The sequence below is a fragment of the Pleurodeles waltl genome, chromosome 6 (assembly GCF_031143425.1).
Source record: "Pleurodeles waltl isolate 20211129_DDA chromosome 6, aPleWal1.hap1.20221129, whole genome shotgun sequence".
Classification (NCBI taxonomy): Eukaryota; Metazoa; Chordata; class Amphibia; order Caudata; family Salamandridae; genus Pleurodeles; species Pleurodeles waltl.
Window position 1 is genome coordinate 1,435,136,295 of NC_090445.1, and position 21,368 is coordinate 1,435,157,662.

Sequence of the window (21,368 nt, forward strand, 5' to 3'; positions counted from 1 at the left end):
CATATTTCTTACAGGCAAAAATATGTTGCACCAGTAACTGAAAAGATCTGTCCCTGACAGATCCAAAGCCATTCCAAAAGTCAGACTCTAGATTACACTCCCTTTTAAAAGTAATAAGGCCAATTTATCTTAAAATATCCATTAGGATACATCATTCTCCCAAGGGAGCCCTAGTAAACGTTTGTAAGCCTAAACATATGAGAAAAACACTTTTAAAAATAAATAGCCAAATTCCAATAGAGAAGAAACACCATCCCATCCCTAGCCTCTTCTCACTACCCTGAAAGTTAACTGTGGCCTGTGGACTCCTCGAGAAAAGAATACCCTACAACCACCTCCTGGCATATACAACCTAGATAAGCTAACCTATGGGTACAAAAGAAATAAATCGTGACAGTGTGAAATTCCTCTGTATGTAATCCATTGCTCTCGATTTTGCATGTTGAAAACTAAATGGAAGAAAAAAAACACCCAGACCAGTAACACAAAGTATCAAAACTTAATTATCATCCAAAGAAACTCCTCTGAACGAGATGAAAGTGGACTTAAATCTAACACCCCAAACTTCTCACTATAAATAGCAAATCACACTAAGAACGTTATACAGCATCAGCCCAAGAATATGAAAGGATACAGATCAGACTCGTCTAAATTGTTATTTAAGTGACCATTTCCACCTCTTCCGTGCCAAACAAGAACGACTTCAGTTCTTTAGGTTCATGAAATATGTGAGCCTTTTCTTCATAAATAATTTTGAAGCATGATGGGCCTGTATAGTCTTTCGAAATTCCTATCTTCGTGCCCTCCCTGTTACTTGTTTACCTTTTCCTATGTGATTTTGAATCAGTTCCACATTTTGGAGAGTGTTGAATATCGTGGCTCTCTGGAAGTATGTGCTTTTCAGTTTTCGTGATGTGTCTCAGTGGGTTCTTTCTCTTTCGGATTCTTTGGCGAAAGATATGCCCAGTGTTTGTGGAATCCAAATTCAGCACATGAATATGCACCATGTTCCACACCTTCAGGTAATACCTATGTTACCATGCCCATAACATAGTGGTTTCCTTACAGAGTTCCAAGAGATCAGCCCATGAGTGGTCATTATATAGATTTAGGACGGTCCCTCATCCATCTTCTCTACCTTTTTTTTAATCTCATCCTCACCTTATTTCATTAATTCATTCTTCATTTCTCGTTTTCCTACCTTTTTCATGCTCCATTTTCCATTCATCTAATCCACGTTATTTCTGTCTTCACCTTCTTGACATTCTATATCCTTAGGTTACAAACATATCCAAGACCAATGGGCAAGCAGAGGGCAGTGCGTGAGGCCGGTCTTTTTAGAATATGTTACTGCCATTGAAATTAGTATGACTGTTGTCACGATCTGCAATTAACGCCTTCCATGCTGAGGACGGGACCATTCAGACTTCAGCCACGGTGGACATGTGCTGAGGACTGAACCGTTCCGGCCTCTACACATGCCAACTAAATCCCTCTGCTGCTCACAGCAGAGGATTTCCTTTTTGTAATTATTTTTTAGCCCCAGGATCAGGTGAAGAGCTTCCCCGGTCTCCTGAGGCTTTTTTTTTCACTATAATGGCGACCGGTGCGCATAGCTCATTTCTTTTTCACTGCATCAGTGCTCGTGAGGCTATCTCAGTCCCCCCCGAACACCGAAGCACACAGGAGAGCTATCGTTGGAAAAGTGAGAATCTCCCTTTTCCAAATGTACCTTTCTCAAGTGGATCCCTGCTTGGGAATTCCCCAAGGAACGTGATCCCCAAGCAGGGATCCATTCCACTAGACACCAGGGATTTATTTTTGTAGCAGGGAGTGGCCCCTTAGACAAGGGCCATTCCCCATAATGGGATAGGTATTATGCCGTTTTCTGCCCCCCTCCCTCTTTTCAGCAGATTGGCCTTAATTTTAGGCCAGTCTTCCACCGGGGATGGAGAATACCACTAGACACCAGGGATTTAAAAAAGTATATGTTGGGGAGCGGCCTCTTGGGCAAGGGTCGCTCTGCATTTTTGCGGATATTTTTAGGCTGAGTGGGAAGAAACCCCACTAGACCCCAGGGATTACTTTTTTAAATATTTGTATCGGTGGGGGCTGCCCTGTATTTGCATGGCCGTGTCCCCACCCCCTCAAAAAAGGGAAACTGTCTTTCTGCCCCCTTACCCCTGGGGGGGGCAGTAGAGGGTAATTATCCCATCTGCTCCTCTGAGAGGCAAGGGGGCAGAAGGCCCAGTAGACACCAGGGATTACTTTTTAAAAATTGTATTGATGGGGGCTACCCAGCATGGGCATGGCCATGCCCCCACCACCTGAAAAAGGACACAATCTTTCTGACCCCCACTGGGTGTTCATATGGGGGCATATGCCCCCATCTGCCTTCCCCTGTTGGGGGCAAGGACGCTCACTATTCACCAGGGATTACCTTTTTTATTATTTGTATTTTTGGGGGCTACCCACCATGGGTATGACATTGCCCCTCCCCCCCCCACCCCCAAGAAAGGTAACCAGTCTTTCTGCCCCCCCCGCTTGGGGAAAGGGGGGGGCAGAAAACCCACTAGACACCAGGGATTACTTTTTTGTAGGGGTGGGGGCTGCCCAGCATGGGCATGACCATGCCCCACCCCTCAAAAATGGGGAAACAGACTCTTTGCTCCCCTGAGGACTAAAGCATCTTAACCCAGTGGCAAGCAAGAGGATATTTGATTCTGTTGGGTGTTGTTTTTACAAATGGGCCAGGAGAGTTTGCTAACTCTCAGTATAATCCCACCTGCAATTCTGAACAGCTGCACTATCTGGGTTTGGGTAGGCTGCTACCTGCAAAAACCTTCTGCACATTCCTTAAAAATAGACATCTTACCCACAACGCCCTGCAAGCCTCAAATATTGACTAAAACACATTTTTCCAACATTTTTATGATGGAAACTTCTGAAATCTGCAGGAATCCAGAAACTTTCTACCACCCAGCATTGCCCCAGTTGTGCCGATAAAAATGCTGCACCACTTGTGTGGTTGGGCCTAGTGCCAGCGAAAAGAACGTATCCAACCTATGTTTTTAGGAGTCCCACGGAAGGGCTCCCATTCCTTTTGGTTTAATAAGTGCCTGTCACTGGCACTAGGCCCAGCCACATAAGTCGTGTAGCATTTTTATTGGCACAAGTGGGGCATTGCTGGGTGGTAGGGATTTTGTGGATTCCTGCAGATTTCGGAAGTTTCAATCACAGATATGTAAAGAAAATGTGAGATTTCAGGCAAAGTTTGAGGTTTGCAGGGCATTGTGGGTAAAACAAAAAACCTCATGGGATCCACCCCATCCTGGATTCCCCTGGGTGTCTAGTTTTCAAAAATGTAACAGGTTTGCTAGTTTTCCTAGGTACCGGCTGAGCTAGGGCCCAAAACCACAGCTACCCATGGTAAAATGTCATTTATCCATGGTGCGTTTTGGGCCATTTCCTGTTGCGGGCACTAGGTCTACCCACACAAGTGAGGTACAGTTTCTATTGGGAGACTTAGGAAAATGCTGGGTGGAAGGACGTTTGTGGCTCTGCGCAGATTCCAGAACTTTCCATCACAGAAATGTGAAGAAAATTTATTTTTTTAAGTCCAAGTTTGATGTTTGCAAGGGATTCTGGGTAACACAACCTGATGAGAGCCAGGCAAGTCACCCCACCCCATCCTGGATTCCCCTAAGTGTCTATTTCCAACAATGTATAGGTTTGCTAGATTTCCCTAGGTGCCAGCTGAGTTAGGGCACCAAAACCACAGCTACCACCTTACAATGAAAAGGTAAATTTTGAGTGGGAAACTTGGTTGTATCCATGTGGTGTTTTGGGCTTTTTCCTGTAGCAGGCACTAGGCTAACCCACACAAGTGAGGTACCATTTTTATTGGGAGACTTAGGAGAATGCTGAGTTGAAGGAAGTGTGTGGCTAAGTACAGATTCTGGAACTTTGCATTGCAGAAATGTGAGGAAAATGTGTTAAGTCAAATTTTGAAGCTTGCAAGAGATTCTAAGTAAAACAACCTGGTGAGAGCCATAAAAGTCACCACATCCTGGATTCCTCTATGTGTCTAATTTTCAACAATTTACGGATTTGCTAGGTTTTCCTAAATGCCGGCTTACGTAGGGCCCAAAAATCATAGCTACCCACTATCAAAAAACGGGAATGTTTTGTGTGGAAAAATTTGATATATCCATGTTGCATTTTGGGCTTTGTCCTGCCGTGGGCAGTTGGCTTACCCACGCACGTAAGATACCATTTTTATTTGGAGAGTTAGGGGAACACCGATCAGTAGAACAAGTGTTATTACCAAATGTATTTCTCTGCATTTGCACCTCCCAAATGTAAGGCAATGTGTCAGAAAGAAGTAATTTTGAGAAATAATCTCTAATTCACACGCTAGTATGGGTACCTACAAATTCAGAGATGTGCAAATAACTCCTGCTTTTAAACGCTGTATCTTGTGCCAGGTTCAGAAATACATAGATTCCCTTGTTACCTATCTTTCACTATTTATATTTGACTATATGAATTGCTGTATACCCACCACACAATGAAAAAACATTGTAAGGTGCAGCTCAGTTATTGGTATGGTGAATCCATTTTATTTTTTATTGGGAAGCAGGAGATTAGCTTAACCCTTTGGCTTGCAGGCCTGTGGCCCTGTCACCTGGTGACTTTTACCCTACTTAGCTTGCTGTGTCTTAGCCCATTTATTTTATTATTTATTTTAAGATGGCTGCTGTTGTTTACATTTAGCGAAATGTTTTGATTTTCATGATCAGTGCCACTCTGTGAAGACCTCACTATCAGTGTCATAATCAAGTGATGTACGCAGGCATTCACATCATGTCCCTGTCCAACTTACGTGTGACAGGAACATAATGTACATTTGGTGGAAATTGTTTACATAATTGCTGCCACAAGCCTGCCTTTATCTATTGTTTGGGAACAACCCTGCATCAGTGGTCCTACATGATCTGTATAAATACATCTCACACGGACAAGGTTATCGGAGGGATTCCTAACAGATGTCATCTATGCTGCATGTCACCTTGCTGCAGAAATCAACTTTGTTTCACCACAGAGTCTGACCTCATTCCAAGGTAAAGTGGGTTGGGGGCACTTCCCATGGACATGGTACTGGCAGATTAGGTTTAGCACACTTAGTTCTCATTAGGTTAGGGATTAGGTTCTCTATGCTTGGGATTTTACACTTCATTCTTATTGCAAGGTGGTGGGGGACTTTGTATTCACAACTTTCATCTTCACAATCGTGCTTCTTTTATTGTTTGTTATCCTAAACATTGCAGCTCGTGCATTTTACCATCAATAAATCTTTTGAAAACTCTCCTGCATTTCCTTCATTGTCTGTGTGTGACTGAGACTTGTTGCTAACATGAGCAAAGGGTAACTTCTGTTCCACCACAGCTCCCCCGAGATATCGCACTCTAGAGTCTATGCATAAGGCTGCCAAAAATCACTTTTTACTGTTTGGGTTTTTGGTGAGGTACTGCTTGTGAACCGGGGAGGGTTGGGCTGACAGTTGCGACTTATTGTAGGAGTGACTTAGTCACCTATAAACAAAAGTGCTATCATCTCTAAACCAGAGGTCTCGCCTAGGAGCAAGTGTCCAACTACGACAGTGGCTCTGGGACCTTGAGTTCTTGGAAAACCAACAAATCCTATATTTCCCCACAGCCAGAAGGGTCCAGCAGATGTAATGATATATAGATTTTGTGAATCGGCCATCATGATGAGAAGTTATAAATGAAAATGTTGTTTCCTACTAGTCTTCAAGATTATTTTATTTAACCACTTGGTTTCTTTGTGAAAACCTTGAAGGATGTACACAAACAAATGACCCCTTGCTGAATTCGGAATTTTGTCTAGTTTTCAGAAATGTGTAGCTTTCTGGGATCCACCCTGGATTTCAAACTCATTTCTGCCACAAATGGGAAAGAGGTTAAAAGCAAAGAAAAAATAGGAAAAATTTGCTATCTCCCAGTAAAATGTCAAGACTGTAAACTGTGATAGAAAGTTTGATATTCTGAAGCAAGCCTGCCTGTTCCTGAAATCTGGGAAGATGGTGATTTTAGCACTGCAAACCTTACATTGATGGCATTTGCAAGAAAAAACAGACACTTTCTTCTGCAGCACTTTTTTCTACAAAAAACAACATTTAGCTATATTTTGGTTAATTTCTCGGTCCCCTCCAGCTGAATCCATGATCCATGGGCACCTTTAGAATCTCCAGGATGCTGGGAAAAAGACACAAATTTAGCGTGGATAGCTTATGTAGACAGAAAGTTATGGAGGCCTAAGCGCAAATTACCCCATATAGCCAAAAAAAAGGCTTAGCAATTGGGGGAAGGGGAGCCTAGCAGCGAAAGGGTGAATTTGAAACTGTTGCAAGTTCAGATCCTGATTGTGGCGTCTCATCCTTTTATCCATGACTTTAACAACAGTGATACATAACATGAGTATTTTCAATACGACATGCAAACATCCACCGTCATAAAGTTATTGAATACCAATTTCTTAATTTCCTTAAACGTGGTTTGTCGAACACCCTCTCTGCCGTTTTCATGAGCAAAATATTTTTCAATTAGCTCAAAATTTTTAAGATAAAATGTGGCTTGTTCTCAGCAGAGAAGCCTAGTTTGACGTGACCATGCCAATCCTCAAGGCTACCTGGTACATTCAGCACTAGCACCTGTAGTGAAATATGTGTTTTTGATCACTGACTTTGTGTTGCACCACTTTGCACCTGGATTAGTTGTTCGGTGTTCACCAGTTGCAGATTACATTTTGTATTCAGTTTAGCTGCCTGTTGACTTTATCGTAGCATTAGACACTGCCATGTTAAAGGCTTAACGTATTTTTGTTTCACATTGTAAACTGTGCTTGTTTTTGTATTGTTTCTCACTGAAGAGCTGGGACGTATTATGGAGGAGGTAGGCGTCCGCGCGTTAAGAATGTACCGGACTTCTGTTTTTTAGTGCAAGCAGGGAACGGTTCGGCCTTGAGAGAGACAATTTGGGAGACTGGCCAGTTCCAACCTGTTTCTTTCAACTCTGGCTTACATTAGCCAGCATGTTTGAATATTTCTTTTTTATGGGAGAGGTTTTTCCAGAAAGTCCTTCTCGGGTTCTTTAAGATATTAAAAGGTGACCCCGCTCTGTAGCGGTGAAATTTCCGAGACCTCGGTCAGGATTAGCCATCGAATGCCTGACATACTTGTCCTGTGTGGGTGGATATCTCTTTCTCACAGTTGAACGGTGTAATCTTCTTGCTGGCATAAGAAAGATGAGAAGCTTGACAGGCCCTACGGTGATACATTTTTATTTTATTCTTTGCTTTGCATAATCATAACCACATACATTTGCTGTGTACAGTGCAGTTGAGAATCATTTTGCTGTGACTTTTGTTAAACATGTGCTTTCACCCTACTAATCTCCTTTTTTAGGAACCTCATGATAAAATAATAATAAATATCTTCTTTGAACTGAGAAGTGCATTTTAGAGATTTTTGTCAGCTTGGTCATTAGTGAAAGCAAAACAGCACTGCAAGAGGAAGGCATCCTTTGTGAATAGGGCGGATAAGGAACAGAGGAACAGACACAACGGTTCTGTCTAGTGATAATCTGGTTGGTCTGCAAACCTGTTCAATTGTGCTAGAGACTTCTCTCCGTTCCGGGTCCTTAGGGTTGACAACCATTTCTGGCATGCCATCACTGTTTAGGAACGTCAGTGCTAGTGGAAGACAAAGAAAGAATACAGTTCCCAACTTTGCCACAGTGAGTGCCTGCATTTGGCTCTGTACATGTAGTGTGGTGTTTCCTGCCAGGGGCTTAAGGTGTGCAGTCCATACAACCCCCCCAGCAACATTCTTTGCCCTCCATCAGGGAAGAGCAAGTTTAGGTTGCAACGTACCAGACAGAGCAGCTGTCTGTTATAGGAAAGACATCTTGTGGAGTTTCGGAAAGTTTACCTTGGAATGCATTCTGCCCGTTGCTTGCCATTGGCTATGTGGTTTGTAACTTATGTTGTTTGGCTTCCCATTCGTTGGCTTTATTTGCCTCCTCGAGGGTGCTTGTTCAGACAGCCTGCAGTCGAGCAGAGTGCTGGTAATTGGTGCAGTGGGGCTCTAATCATGCTCCAGAGATAAGTTGTCTTGATTAGTCCTGCTCATAATGCCAAAGTGTTTGAGAATGTTCTCCTCGCTGACACTTTCTTTCCTTCTGATTTGCTGACATGAGGGTGGCACTGCTTAAAAGATAACCTACGTAGCTATTTGATGGAAACTGTTTGTGCCCAGTAGTCCGTTAGCTCAGGCTGGTTTCCCTCGGGTGCTCACGTAACCCTCCCTTTGCTGCCCGCCACTCTACACTTCTATTTTGTCTCTCCCTGCTACCCACTGCCTCCCCTTCTACCTGCCAAAACTCATGGGAAAACACCTTGGAATTAATTTTGTTATACTTTTACACACAACATTCTGAGATCCCTGCCCCTGCATGTGTGCACACACACACACACATACACACACAACAATCTTTGAATGTTTTTTACTCTAAGGCAGTGGTTCCCAACCTTTTGACTTATGTGGACCCCCACTTTATCATTACTGGAATCTAGGGACCCCCACTGAATCAATTATGGATTCCGGGGACCCCGGACTGAGACCTTACTGAAAGCTGAGGCTGTAATCAGTTAATAATATTTAATTTTCTTAGCAGTCACGGGCCCCCTGGGAAGGCTTTGCGGACCCCCAGGTGTCCGCGAACCACAGCCTGGGAACCACTGCTTTAAGGCAGTGGTTCCCAACATTTGACTTCTGTAGACCCCCACTTTATCATTACACCCCCACTTTATCATTACTGGAACCTGAGGACCATCACTGAATCATTATTGGAATCTGGGGACCCCTCCACCGAGTCATTACTAATTGCTGAGGACCTCATTTGTTAATATTATTTACATTTTCTAAGCAGTCCCAGACCCCCAGGGGTCCCTGGACCTCAGGTTGAAAACCACTGCTCTAAGGTTTACTGCAGCAAACAGTCTCTGGCAAAGGTGAGACCGAATGGCTTTGCTGTTTAGTTTATAGGAGAGGCCACGTACTGACTTTAAACAATCATTTAGTGCCAGTGCAAAAGTGAGCGCGAGAACTCCCTGGTGCTAATTACTTTTGTGTTGATTATTTTCCAAGTTGGTGTGACTAGGTATTTATTTGTATATATATATATGGTGAATCTGTTTATACGCAATTTGTGCCTATTTAACACACATTGTTACCAAGTGTTTACATTTTTATTCTTAAAGCTGTTCTTACGAGCAAGCAGAAAAAAAAGTGCAAGAATAATTTGTACTTTGGACTAAACCGACACCATTTTAAACAAGAATTGGCAAAGCCAATAGGTTGCGCCTACAAGAGAGCTATTGGTTTTGTTAACAACTTTTTAGCTATGCTTTGCAGTAGAGCAGCTGTTGTGCAGCATGGCTGAATATTTAAGAAACACTATAATGTGACCGTTATAGCTCGTTTTTAAATTTCAGTTATGCTGCACAGGAGCCGATCTGCTGTAAAACTGCTAAAAAAAAAAAAAAAAAAAAAAAAGCTAATAACTCTCGTAGGCGAGACCTATTGGCTTTGCCAATGTTTATACCTAATGCTTTCCCCTGCATTGACTTCAGTCTCCGACCTTGCAGACCATCTAGTGGCTGTGTGTCTGGTTGTCTGGTTTGCATTTCAGGAGGAGACAAGCCTACTCCGTCTTTGGAATGGTTACTGTGAGAATCAAAATCACACAGTTGAATACATTTTGATGAGGTGGTCGTGTTGTGGAAAGTCATGGCTTGCAGCAAAACAGTTTTTTTTCAAAAAGGCTACCTTTTTGCAGCAAGAAATGTCTCCGGTTGTAAATAAGAGTCTACACATTAGCTAGTTTATTCTTAGTGATCCGTTATACCTTGATCCTTGTCTGTGGCCGTCCAGTCGGTCTTAAACAGTAGTGTAATATTTGCCCTACTGGCATTGTGGACTTATCCAGAAAAAAAACTTAAGGCTGAATCATGTGAGGTGAATCTGGAGTGAACAACTATGAGTGAATGCTGCAGAGGGGACAGCAGCGTCGGATATAATGTAGTGGAGGGACACCATTGTCATTCTGAGTTCTAGTAAACAGGGTAGGAAGGACTGAGTATTAACTAGGGTTAATTAGATTGAGGCAACGGGTGAGATCGTTTTTCTATGGTTATTCATTTATTTAAGGATTTTGTAAACCCCCTTTGGTCTTCCAGCGGTGCATCACTGAATAATAATGATGCCTCCGGGTTCTCTGGTACCTGGATGTGCCGATGAGGCGAAGGATCCCTCATCACGACTTGTGGTGCCCGCGTGTATACGTTTCCTAGTTTTTAGCGCGCAGCTATGCATTTTGACCAGAAATATACCACATAATGCTGGTATGAGTGCAATAAGATTAGCTGGATGATGGGTGTTGATAAAAACAGGATAGTACATACATTTACCATGCATTCAAATATGCCAAAATGTCAGTGACAAATTAGTGTGGGGCTAAAGGTAGTTACGCCTATGTTGGGTGATATATTCCTTGAGAGTAATTTTGAATGATAGAGTGTAGCGATTGAGTGACTTTCAGCTGGAGTAGAGTTCCAGTATAGTGGCCCCGCTATTTGAAAAGATTGTGATCCAGATGCACACATGGAAGTTTTAGTGTTGCTAAGAGGTTTTCTGTGGCAATGCGTAGGGTGCGAGTGGGGACGTAACATTACAGGGTTTCTGAAAGATAGTTCGGGGAGTGGATGTCTTCCCAAATATCAGTACAGAGTTGCATTGAAGGCTTATTGAGGGTCTCAACCAACCTTCATTGCAGCTGTGTGCCTTGCTTATGCAACACGACATCCAACATAACGTAACTAAAAACTCAAGCTTTTTAATTTCTGCGGTCTCACTGGTAAAGATGCCTCAGGGTACACGAAGGCCACAATTGCATGTCAGTATAAACATCATACAAATGACCTGCAACATAACGTTTGGGGCCACATCACCATAAAGAATTGTATTGTGACAGCACAGGAGGCCTTGATCCTTGACCGCTCTTGAAGTATAATGAGCTAGTCATTCACTGTTTACCTTCTCTCTCCACAGGTCTGACGCAGATGAAGGCCAACCTCAAGGATGTGGACTGCCTCATAGAGGTGCACGATGCTAGGATATCCTTTTATTTCTGAGATATGGTGCTCCTGCAGTCATAGTCAAACCACAAAGAGTGCTTTCATGTTGAGGTTGATAGTGCTGCAACCCTATTTGCAAGAAGGCATATCCTGTTCATAGGAGTGTGTTGCTTTTGGATTTGGAGACTTACTTTGTTAAAGAGTATGCTGCCGTTGCTGTGTCTCACATTTGCTTGGCTCCAGTTGGGCCCCCACTGTACAGTTGCTTACTAATTTGAAAAATCAGAGGGACAATGCGCTAGATACAATTTGAGTTGTGAGATATTTTACTCTGTGTTTTTTAAAAGGGAGATTAACATAGAGAAAGCAATATTTGGCATTTTCTGCTTTTAAAACCTTTTAAAATGCTTAAAACGTACATTTTCAAATATTATTAAGTTTAACACTTAAAAAGTGTTCAAAACTACAAGTGTTCTTTGTATGTGGCTGAAAACTGCATTGTTGTACTGCTTTGTAGATGATCCACGTGGTCAATTAAATTTGTGCGTAGGTAGGTTGGAGGTGAGGTTATGGAGGAAGAAAGAGGGGAGTCATTCAATATCTATTATCTGTATAAACAATTGTGTCTACATTGAGCCACATTTAGTAGCAGTTATTTTGAGTAGACTGTAGTCTGTTAGTGGGTATTTTGTAGGAGCTGTTACTTGGTAGCCAACTTATGACTCAGTAGAACTTTGGCTTAATAGATTACTGTCACACTTAGTTGGTCTCAGACAAGCTCACCCTGGCTTTTTGGTGAGTGCAATTTATCCACCTACCAGAAGTGGTTACATGGTGTCCCAACACTCATCCCAGGAGCACATAGTATTAATGAAGACTACATATTCTTGAAAAGACAGCCCTCATCACATGTTTGACGGACGGCAAAGGCCGCCCACCAAACTCTTCCTGCCTTAAGACCACCTGTGCAGCCTGAACCCTGCAGGCCCTATTAAAGGTTGACAGCAAGGCCGGCGGGCAGAAACAGAGTTTCCTCCTGCCGGCCCTGCGGTGAACAGGGCCTTAACATTAACGCCGGCTCCTAATGGAGCCAGCGCCAATGTGGCAGTGTGACGGGTGCAGCAGCACCAGTCGCGCAATCTATTGCCCGTAATTCAACCAGTGGAATGCGCGACGGGCCTGTGCATTGGGGACCCTGCACTGCCCATGCCAAATGTAAACCTACATGGAAAGGCTGGCGGATGGGGACTTGTAATCCCAAGGGCGGCGCCGCAAGCAGCGCTGCCCTGGCAGATAACGACCACCAGGCTGGCACCAGCCTGGCTTGTCAGTGGTCCGAGGTCATAATGTGGCGGTCCCACCACCAGCCTGTTGGCGGTGGGACCGCCACCGCGAGTCTTGTGGTCATGAGACATTCAAAAACATATAATTTACGTGCCACACAGTTCCTGAAGAGGAAACCCTCTGAGGTGGCAGGGGGGGTTCGGACTGCTGCCTTTTCTCATTGGCTGTCCTTACCTCCGCTATATAGGGGAGGCAGCAGTCCCTTACTCGTCACAGAGTGAAATGGGTTCAGTGAGACCTGCTGACCCCACCCCACTTGTGACGAGGTGTCACTAATTGACACACGGCCCTGGGGCCTTCAGGACTTAAAACTGAAGCCCCCAGGTGTCAGGCGTCAGTGATGCCCCCCCCCCCCCCCCCCCCCCCCTTCGTCTCTAGGAGGAGGGTCTCAAAGCACTTTTGCCAGGCTGAGAAGATGAGGCCCATATGGCAAACTTCAGCTCAGGCAGCCAGAAGCCTGCACATTTAGCCCATGTCTAGCTCCTGGCTGGCTGACCTGGACAAGAAGAGTGTCTGCCTGGCTGACCTTTGCTCAGCCAGACAGACACTCTTCGTCTCTGGAAAAAGGTGAGGTGCACGGCTCCTTAGCTTGTATGGACGGGCTATATCTGGTTGTATTACACAGCTCTAGTTATTTTCTGGATTGTTAACACAAATGTATAGCACAGTTGTTCAATAACAGGAGTTCAGCTTGCCCCTGAACTCTAACCATGATATCACAAAGGTTGGAGTTTTCAGTGTACATAATCATATTTACTAAGATAAAAGCCCTCTAAAATTAAATTATATCTTGTTTTTTTTAATCTTGTATTTTCAAATGTACTAAACCAATTTCAGGAATCTATAAAGCTTTATAGACGGTTAAAATGCGTTTTGAAATGGATAGCAAATGGTTAATAGGAAGCGTTATATGGTTGCAACCCTTCTAAGAGCAACTCCTACCCTCATGTATCAGTGGTCTGGGACTGAAATAGTGGGGTAAACCATTGAAAGGTTACTGACTTCCAAGATGGGCTGGTAACTAATTTGCAAAAGAGAAGAAGTGAAGGGGGTCCCTTTGATCTTCAGTTCGCTCTGAATGTTGCAAAACGTTTCAAAAGGAGCAGGCAGTGGTCCAGGTGATCACTAGAAACTCTTGAAGAAACATTACAAAAACACAACTTCTTTCCCTTTAAAAAAACCTGTCTGCTTTCCAAAAAAGGTATTTATTTAAAATAAGCCACATACGTGGTGGCCTGTTGACCTTCATGCTGGCCACCATCCCTGTGATAACCCCCATACGAAGTTACAGTTTGTAACCTACCTCTTGAATATTAAAGAAGCAGTTTGGATCGTGACAAACTCAGATTTGGAATTTTGGAAACTGACCTATTGGTACATTGGTTGGTTTGTAAATTCCACACAGGTCGCAAAATATTGGTCGCAAAGTGCAACCATTTTTGCCAACAGTGATATTAGTACAGCTGGCCTTAAATCTCTGAAACAGTCTAAGGGCCTGATTCTAACTTTGGAGGACGGTGTTAAACCGTCCCAAAAGTGGCGGATATACCACCTACCGTATTACGAGTTCCATAGGATATAATGGACTCGTAATACGGTAGGTGGTATATCCGCCACTTTTGGGACGGTTTAACACCGTCCTCCAAAGTTAGAATCAGGCCCTAAGTGTCTTATTGTCAATGATAAGCTGAATGTTAGACACCAAGGGACAACATTTTGTATTCACTTATGTAGATGTTTTATGAAGCATAGCTTATCCTCTTATAACTTTGGAGTGCTGAATACAGCGCACTTGAAGCAGAGGAGCAGCACAATTAACTTTACGCCCTCAGAACTGTGATCCTTTAAAAATAATAGATTGATTGTTAAACAACACTGGACGACCACGGACCTTTATCAAACTGCCCTCAATACTAAATGACTTCCAAGAATGCAAGGAAATGTAACCAGAATAATGATACCGCACTGCCTCTGCTTAATTGGACAGAGGACAGGAAAAAACACGTTTCTGCTTGCAAAACTAAAACCTAATAAGCTTAATTAATCCAGCCTGAATGAAACCTATAAGTGACCTGGCTGACACATTAAGCTGCTTAGGATGTTCACCCGGCTTTTTTATTGTAGCTAGAATACAGTATCATTAAAGACACTGGTGAAAAGACAAAGAGCTCAAGTTGAATTAAGTCTGCTACTGAGTGATGAAACCCAAATCAGATATTTAGTACATTTCTTAATGTAAACCAGAGGAGACAAGATAATTTAAACCACACCACGTGGTAGGGGAATACAGTCCCACTTCAAGAAAAAAACAAAATGTACGCCAAATGAGAGAGATATATATATATATATCAAAACAAAACCCTTTCAGGGTTAAAGTGACACATAAATTATGCAAAAAAATAAGAGGGAACTCCCAGGTTTAGGTGGAGAGCAGCTCCATTAAGGAGCACCCTGCAACACCAGTGACACTCCACTAGCTCAGCATGGATAGCATTGTGCTAATCCTGTGCTTAACTTTGCTAGATAAACAGACATTTGAGGTGAGCAGATGTAAAAAAAAAAAAAAAAAAAATTGTGTCGCTGATGTTGCAGGGTGCTCCTTGGAGGAGGGGGCCAAAACAGGTTTTCCCCTTACATTTTTCCATAGAAAAACTGACCATCAATACTGCAAAAAGCTGATTAACAGAATGACACCAAATTTTGCAGAAAATTAGATCTTGGTCCAGAAAGTGTGCTTCTTGTGGTTTCGTGTAAACCCATTAAGTAGGTTTTGAGAAATTAAGTCTCAAAATCGTTCTATATTTCACGCTACAGAGGATTTGTGGAGCTGACAGATCTTAAGATGAGATCTGATTGGCTGCCACCACATCAGCAACAATGTGATGTCAGCCATCTTAGGACTCTAGGCTCAGTGCTGAGTCAAAGTAAAGAAAAGATATAAGGGGGTAGAATAGGGAAACTCTGCCCACCTAGGGCTGGTGGGGGGAGGGTCACAGAGGGACACCCAATCCCCTGCCCCAGAGCCCAATTTTCTTTCCACAAACCTTTAGCAAAATAAAAAAGAATGTGTGAGCTCCCTTCCCCGGGCCTCTTCAGTCCCTAGGGACCCCATCCCCTGGTTGTATTTTTTTAATTTTAATGAGGGAAGGGGGTGTACTCTTTCAAGCTTTAAGCAGGCCTTGGTGTCCCCATCCCACAGGACCACATTGATATTTAAGGGGAGGAGGGTGTGTACACTCCTCACCGAGCAGTAAAAAAACAATGCTGCTCTCACTGGGGTGGGAGCTAAGGAAAGATGCCGGCTCCTGCCAGCATCCAGTATGGTGCTGGATGGGAAGCCACTTGGGCCACAGGGCCTTGTGGCTTCCCCCGCTGAGCCCAGCAGAGGAGAGGCTGTGGGTGCCCAAGGTGGGCATCAGGACACCCACCAAACATTGAGAAACTGTCTGAGGGGAGCCACTAGGAGCCCTGGGGCTCCCACTATTGTCTTCAACCAATTAAGCTAGTGGATGCCCCTGATGGGCACTCGGGCACTCAACGTGAAATCCACAGAAAACTATCTTATTTCCAGAAAACTACTCAAGAGTTGGCTTTTTCCTACATAACCACCATACTCAAACAGCGATGGATTGCATATCCCTGTGTATGTAAACATTTATAATTTGATTATATGTATTTATCTAAATATGTGTATTTCTTTGTACAAATATGTATAATAATTATTTTACCTTACAAAATAATCATACTCTTTAGGCTTGTTAAAAAAATTAATACATTACTTATGGTTGAATGAATGTATGTGTAGGTGTAGGTGAATGTAAATGTGTGTGTGTGTGTGTATATATATATATATATATATATATATTCTACGCTTAACATATTAATTGCATAGTTTTATAGAAGTCATTTGATTAGATGCTTATGAGTCTGTTTTTATTTTAGCTATCACAATAGGCAATTATTTTAACTGTCTACCAGTATTTCACTATTGAAATATTGCGGAAAGATAAAATAATGTTATTAAAGTACACAAATAAATTAGGTTCAAAACTGCAACTCTTGAAAGTCTGTATTTTTACTATATAACTTTAAATCTCAATATATTATATTCCTTACACATATATTCCCTTACTGTGCAATCATGTATCTATATATTTATTACGTTAGTCCTACTGTACAAGAGGAAAAAAAATACTCTCTTGAATGCTTTACACTGTCTCACTGTCACCCTATATCTCTATCAACCAATCCTCTATTTCTCCTCTTCGACTTATCCCAAATCCATTCTACTACTATGATCTCCAAAATAAACCTTCCTAGACTCTTCCCTCCTCTGCCTCTCCTGGCTCACCCTAAACCTCAGTTTACTACTATGATCTCCCAAACAACCCTATTGAATTTTCCCTCATTTATCTCTCATTTGACTCATCCCAAACTCCATTTTACTACTATGATCTCCCTAATCACTTTCTACAGACTCTTCCCTCCTCTATCTCCCAAACCTCATCTTACTACTATGATCTCCCAGTGAACACTTCTAGATTCTTCCCTCCTCTATCTTTCTGTTAGACTATTCAATCCAATTAACAGATTTACCTGTCCTCCACTCCAATTAGCTCATACCTCCCTATAGTAATACTAGTACTGTACTCATATTTCCCTATACTAATCCACCATTAATCCTTTTGGCTTCCAGAGTAGCGTGCTGCTTGCTGAAAAGCGCATTGACACCTCCTCAAGGGTAGTAAGCGATATATATATATATATATATATATATATATATATATATATATATATATATATATTTAACTGACCTAGCCTAGGTGGAGGTAGGACCATGTTTCCTCAGAAAAAGCGTTAATGACTTGCCTATATCTTTGGCGCCGTTTGATGAAGTGTTCCCAAGAATCTTGTTGTGCATGGGAAGCTTCAGGGGGATCCATCAAGCGGGGGCCCCAAAAGGTGTGGGGAGGGAGTCAACATTTTGCGTTTCCCATTTTAATTCCCATAGAGATTTTAGACACAACTACAGCCCAAACTGCTGGATAGAATTACACCAAATTTGGCAGGGAGGTAGCTGTTGGTCCGGAAAGAGTACTTTTTGTTACTTGGTGTAAATCCATTCAGTTATTTTTGAGATATTAAAAGAAAAAGAAATATAGATATCTAGAGGCGCGAAGGCTTTCCGAATAATAACAAGCTTGTGCAGAGATCTGCATAGCTCTGATTGTTTGCGAACACTTTAGCCAGGAAGTGTTGGCAGCCATCTTGAGACTCAGATTCAGCTGAGTCCCAGAAAAAAAGAAAATGAAAATGGGCAAGGGTAGGGTCACCCTGACCTCCTAGCTCTGGTGCTGGGGTCCCAGAGAGACCCTCCCAGGGCAAAAAAGCACTTTTTAAAAATCGTTTTTGTTGCAAATTTGCGATGGGGTTGCAAATCCACGGCAACATTTAAAAAAAAAATTAAGTGCAGTCTCCTGCACTTGTATTAATAAAGCCCCCGGCTGGGCCAGGTCCTGGGGGCATGTAAAAAAATAAAGGATGGTGCACATGGGTCCCCCCTCCTGGGCTTAGTTATGCCCCGGGGACCGGGACCGCCACCTCCCTGGGGCTTCACTTCAGTAGTATGCAGGGGGCCATGTGCCCCCCACACCTGGGGACCACCACAAATGTAGGGCAAAATGAGTAAAATATAGTAGGGACCTCCCCGCAGTCCCAGGAACTGTCACCTCCCTGGGGCTAATATTTTTTTATATATGGGTGGTCTACGTAGCCCCCCTGAAGGCCTGGGAACCACCACCAAGGGCAATTAAGGCAGATCCCCCCTCCCCACGAGTTAGAGGTGGCCACGCAGCCCCACTTCGAGGAATCAATAATGGCCTTGGGACCGCCACCCTAGGGCTGTGTGCTGTTATGTACCAGGGTGCCCATCCTCAGGACGTAGCTGCTTGATAAAGTCCGCTTTCAGCTCCGCTGGCAGAATGTGAAATTTTCATCTGTTTCCCTGCACAAGATATGCGTGCAGGGGGAAACAGATGAAAACATTGCTCCCACAAGCAGGGAACTCTGATTTAAAGTAGCGCCCTGCTTGTGTGAGCAATGCTGACTCCCACAAGATGTGGTGAGCCGGCTAGGTCCGCGGGCCGTCAGTCTCCCCCCGCGGTCCTGTCACACTCTCTCTCTCTCTTTATCTTCCATCCAATAATGGGATGGAAGACAGTGAGAGAGCAAGATTGTCATTGCAATGTTCTCTTCATGCAGTGACTCCGCAGAGTTCAACTAGCAAAATGTTTTGTACCAATGTTAATGTTACTTTTGGATGCAGAGCATAACATAGTCATTTCTGGCCTAATGGTCAAGGTCTTGTGCTGTCACACACTATACTGCAGGTTAATATCCTAGTGTCGCTTGGTAGTGCATTTGTTTATTTTCTAGTCTTTTCGCTGTTAAACCTTCCTAGTGTTAGAACATTCACTTTTCTTTCCAATCACACGCATGGGTTTCACTGTCATAGGTATGTGTTGAAGGATCACAGTAAGGAGTCACTTATAGCCTAAAGGTTAAGGTCACAGCCCCACACACTGAAATTTGAAGGTTTTACTCCAGGGGTACCTGTGGTCATTTTCCTTCTTTAAATTCTTTTAAACTTCAAAAGTTTAAGGTTCACACTGAAAGGTGATGTCACTCTTTTTAATTGACAAAAACATTTTTCTTTTCAATTGGTCCATTAATATCTAATTTTAGGTATATTTTTCATCAATGCCTAAAAACCTCTCTATCTCTCTCCTTCTCTTCCACTCTAACTCTCTCTTTCAATCTCTTTCTCCCACTCACACACCCACTCTGACCCTTACGCACCCACTCACTGACCCAATCAGATATTCATACACCCACTCACAGACCCACTCAGACTTTTATGCACCCACACACAGCTGCACTCAGACCCTCACGCACCCACACAGACCCACTTAGGCTCTCACACACCCACTCGCAGACCCACTGAAACCCTCATGCACCCACTCACAGGCAGGTGCGCTCCTAACTGTTTGTGACCCACTCACAGACCCACATGGACACTGTTGCACCCACACAGAGATCCAGTAATACACTGACGTACCCACTCTCACATCCAGACACTCCCACAGCCACTCTAACACCCAGATTCACCCTGTCACACCTATTCTCACACTCACAGAGACAGGCTTTGACAATATCCTGCTGTGCATGGCCAAAGGCCGGGCGCAGCGTGGGGTTGGGTGGATAAGGGGATTGGCCACAGCGTCTGTCCACAGGCCAGGCCCTGTGGCCAACCCTCGCTGCGCCCGACCAAGGCTGTGCGCAATGTGGGGTTGGGTTGTTATAGCGGTTGGCCACAGGCCAGCTACTATTGTGCACGGCACAAGGCCATGCGCGGTGGTATTTGGATGAATGTATTATAATGAAAATTATTTTGTTAATAAAAACATAGACATTTTGCTGAAAAACACAAAGGTTACATGGACGTTACAGTTAGGAAATAGAATTAAAAAAAACATGGAAGGTCACTTAAAAAAACAAAGGGACATATTTATACTCTGTTTGCGCCGAATGTGCGTCAAAATTTTTGACACACAATCGGCGCAAACCCTGCCCCATATTTATACTTTGACGTCCGACCCCGCGGGCGTCAAAGTTCCACCATGTGCGTAATTTTTTGGAAGGGGGAACCAGCCTTGCGTTAATTATATGCAAGGTAGGCGTTCCCTTCCAAAAAATGACTTTAAGGCCTGTGCCCCTTATTTATACTGTGACGTCATTTTGACGCACAGGAGGGGGAAGGCCTTAAAAAACGGCGCCCAGCCTGATGGGTGCCGTTTTCTAACGCCTGGGTCAGGGCAGGCGTTAAGGGACCTGTGGGCTCAGAAGGAGCCCAGAGGTGCCCTCCCATGCCCCCAGGGACACCCCCTGCCACCCTTGCCCACCCCAGGAGGACACCCAAGGATGGAGGGACCCATCCCAGGGAAGTAGAGGTAAGTTGGGGTAAGTATTTTTTTCCGAATTTTTTTTGTGGCATAGGGGGGCCTGATTTGGGCCCCCCTACATGCCACTATGCCCAATGACCATGCCCAGGGGACATAAGTCCCCTGGGCATGGCCATTGGGCAAGGGGGCATGACTCCTGTCTTTGCTAAGACAGGAGTCATTTCAATGGGGGTTGGGCGTCAAAGAAAATGGCGCAAATCGGGTTGAGGCCTGAATTTTGCCTCAGACCTGACTTGCCCCATTTTTTGACGCCCAACCTCCATTTTCCCCTACGCCGGCGCTGCCTGGTGTGAGTCATTTTTTTTTACGCACACCAGTCCGCAGCGCCGGCTAACGCCATTCAATAATTAGGGCGCCCGCATGGCGCTTTGGAATGGCGTTAGCCAGCGGTAAAATTTTTGACGCACAACTGCGTTGGCGCAGTTGTGCGTCAAAAAGTATAAATATGGGCCAAAGTTTACAGGGATGGTATAGTTAGGCTCTCACTTTGAAAGTACAAAACCATACAAATTCACCTGTAAGAGTTATCTCAAGAATCTAGCACTCATGCCCTTAGGTAACTATAACTCGCGCCCTCGCCATGCATTGCTAATTACCCTCAAATTACAGTACTCATGACATCTTTGATCACATCATTGATAATATCAATGTAGTATTTTCAGTAAATATTTTGACAAAAAAACTGCATGGCAGGGGCGTGAGTTATACTTCCTTTGTGGCAAGAGTTATAGTCACTTGAGATAAGTTTAACTATAACAGGTGAATGTCTATGGTTTTGTAGGTATA

General features: G+C 43.6%; 1 protein-coding gene across 2 annotated transcripts in view; it reads left to right on the forward strand.

Moving 5' to 3' along the window:
* MTG1 (mitochondrial ribosome associated GTPase 1) overlaps positions 1–21,368 on the forward strand; it is a 197,817-nt gene that overhangs the window by 66,195 nt on the left and 110,254 nt on the right. For both annotated transcript variants that reach the window (XM_069240823.1, XM_069240822.1), the window contains exon 3: positions 11,192–11,256. In XM_069240823.1, coding sequence (XP_069096924.1) covers positions 11,192–11,256 — 65 coding nt within the window. The remainder of the gene's footprint in view (positions 1–11,191; positions 11,257–21,368) is intronic.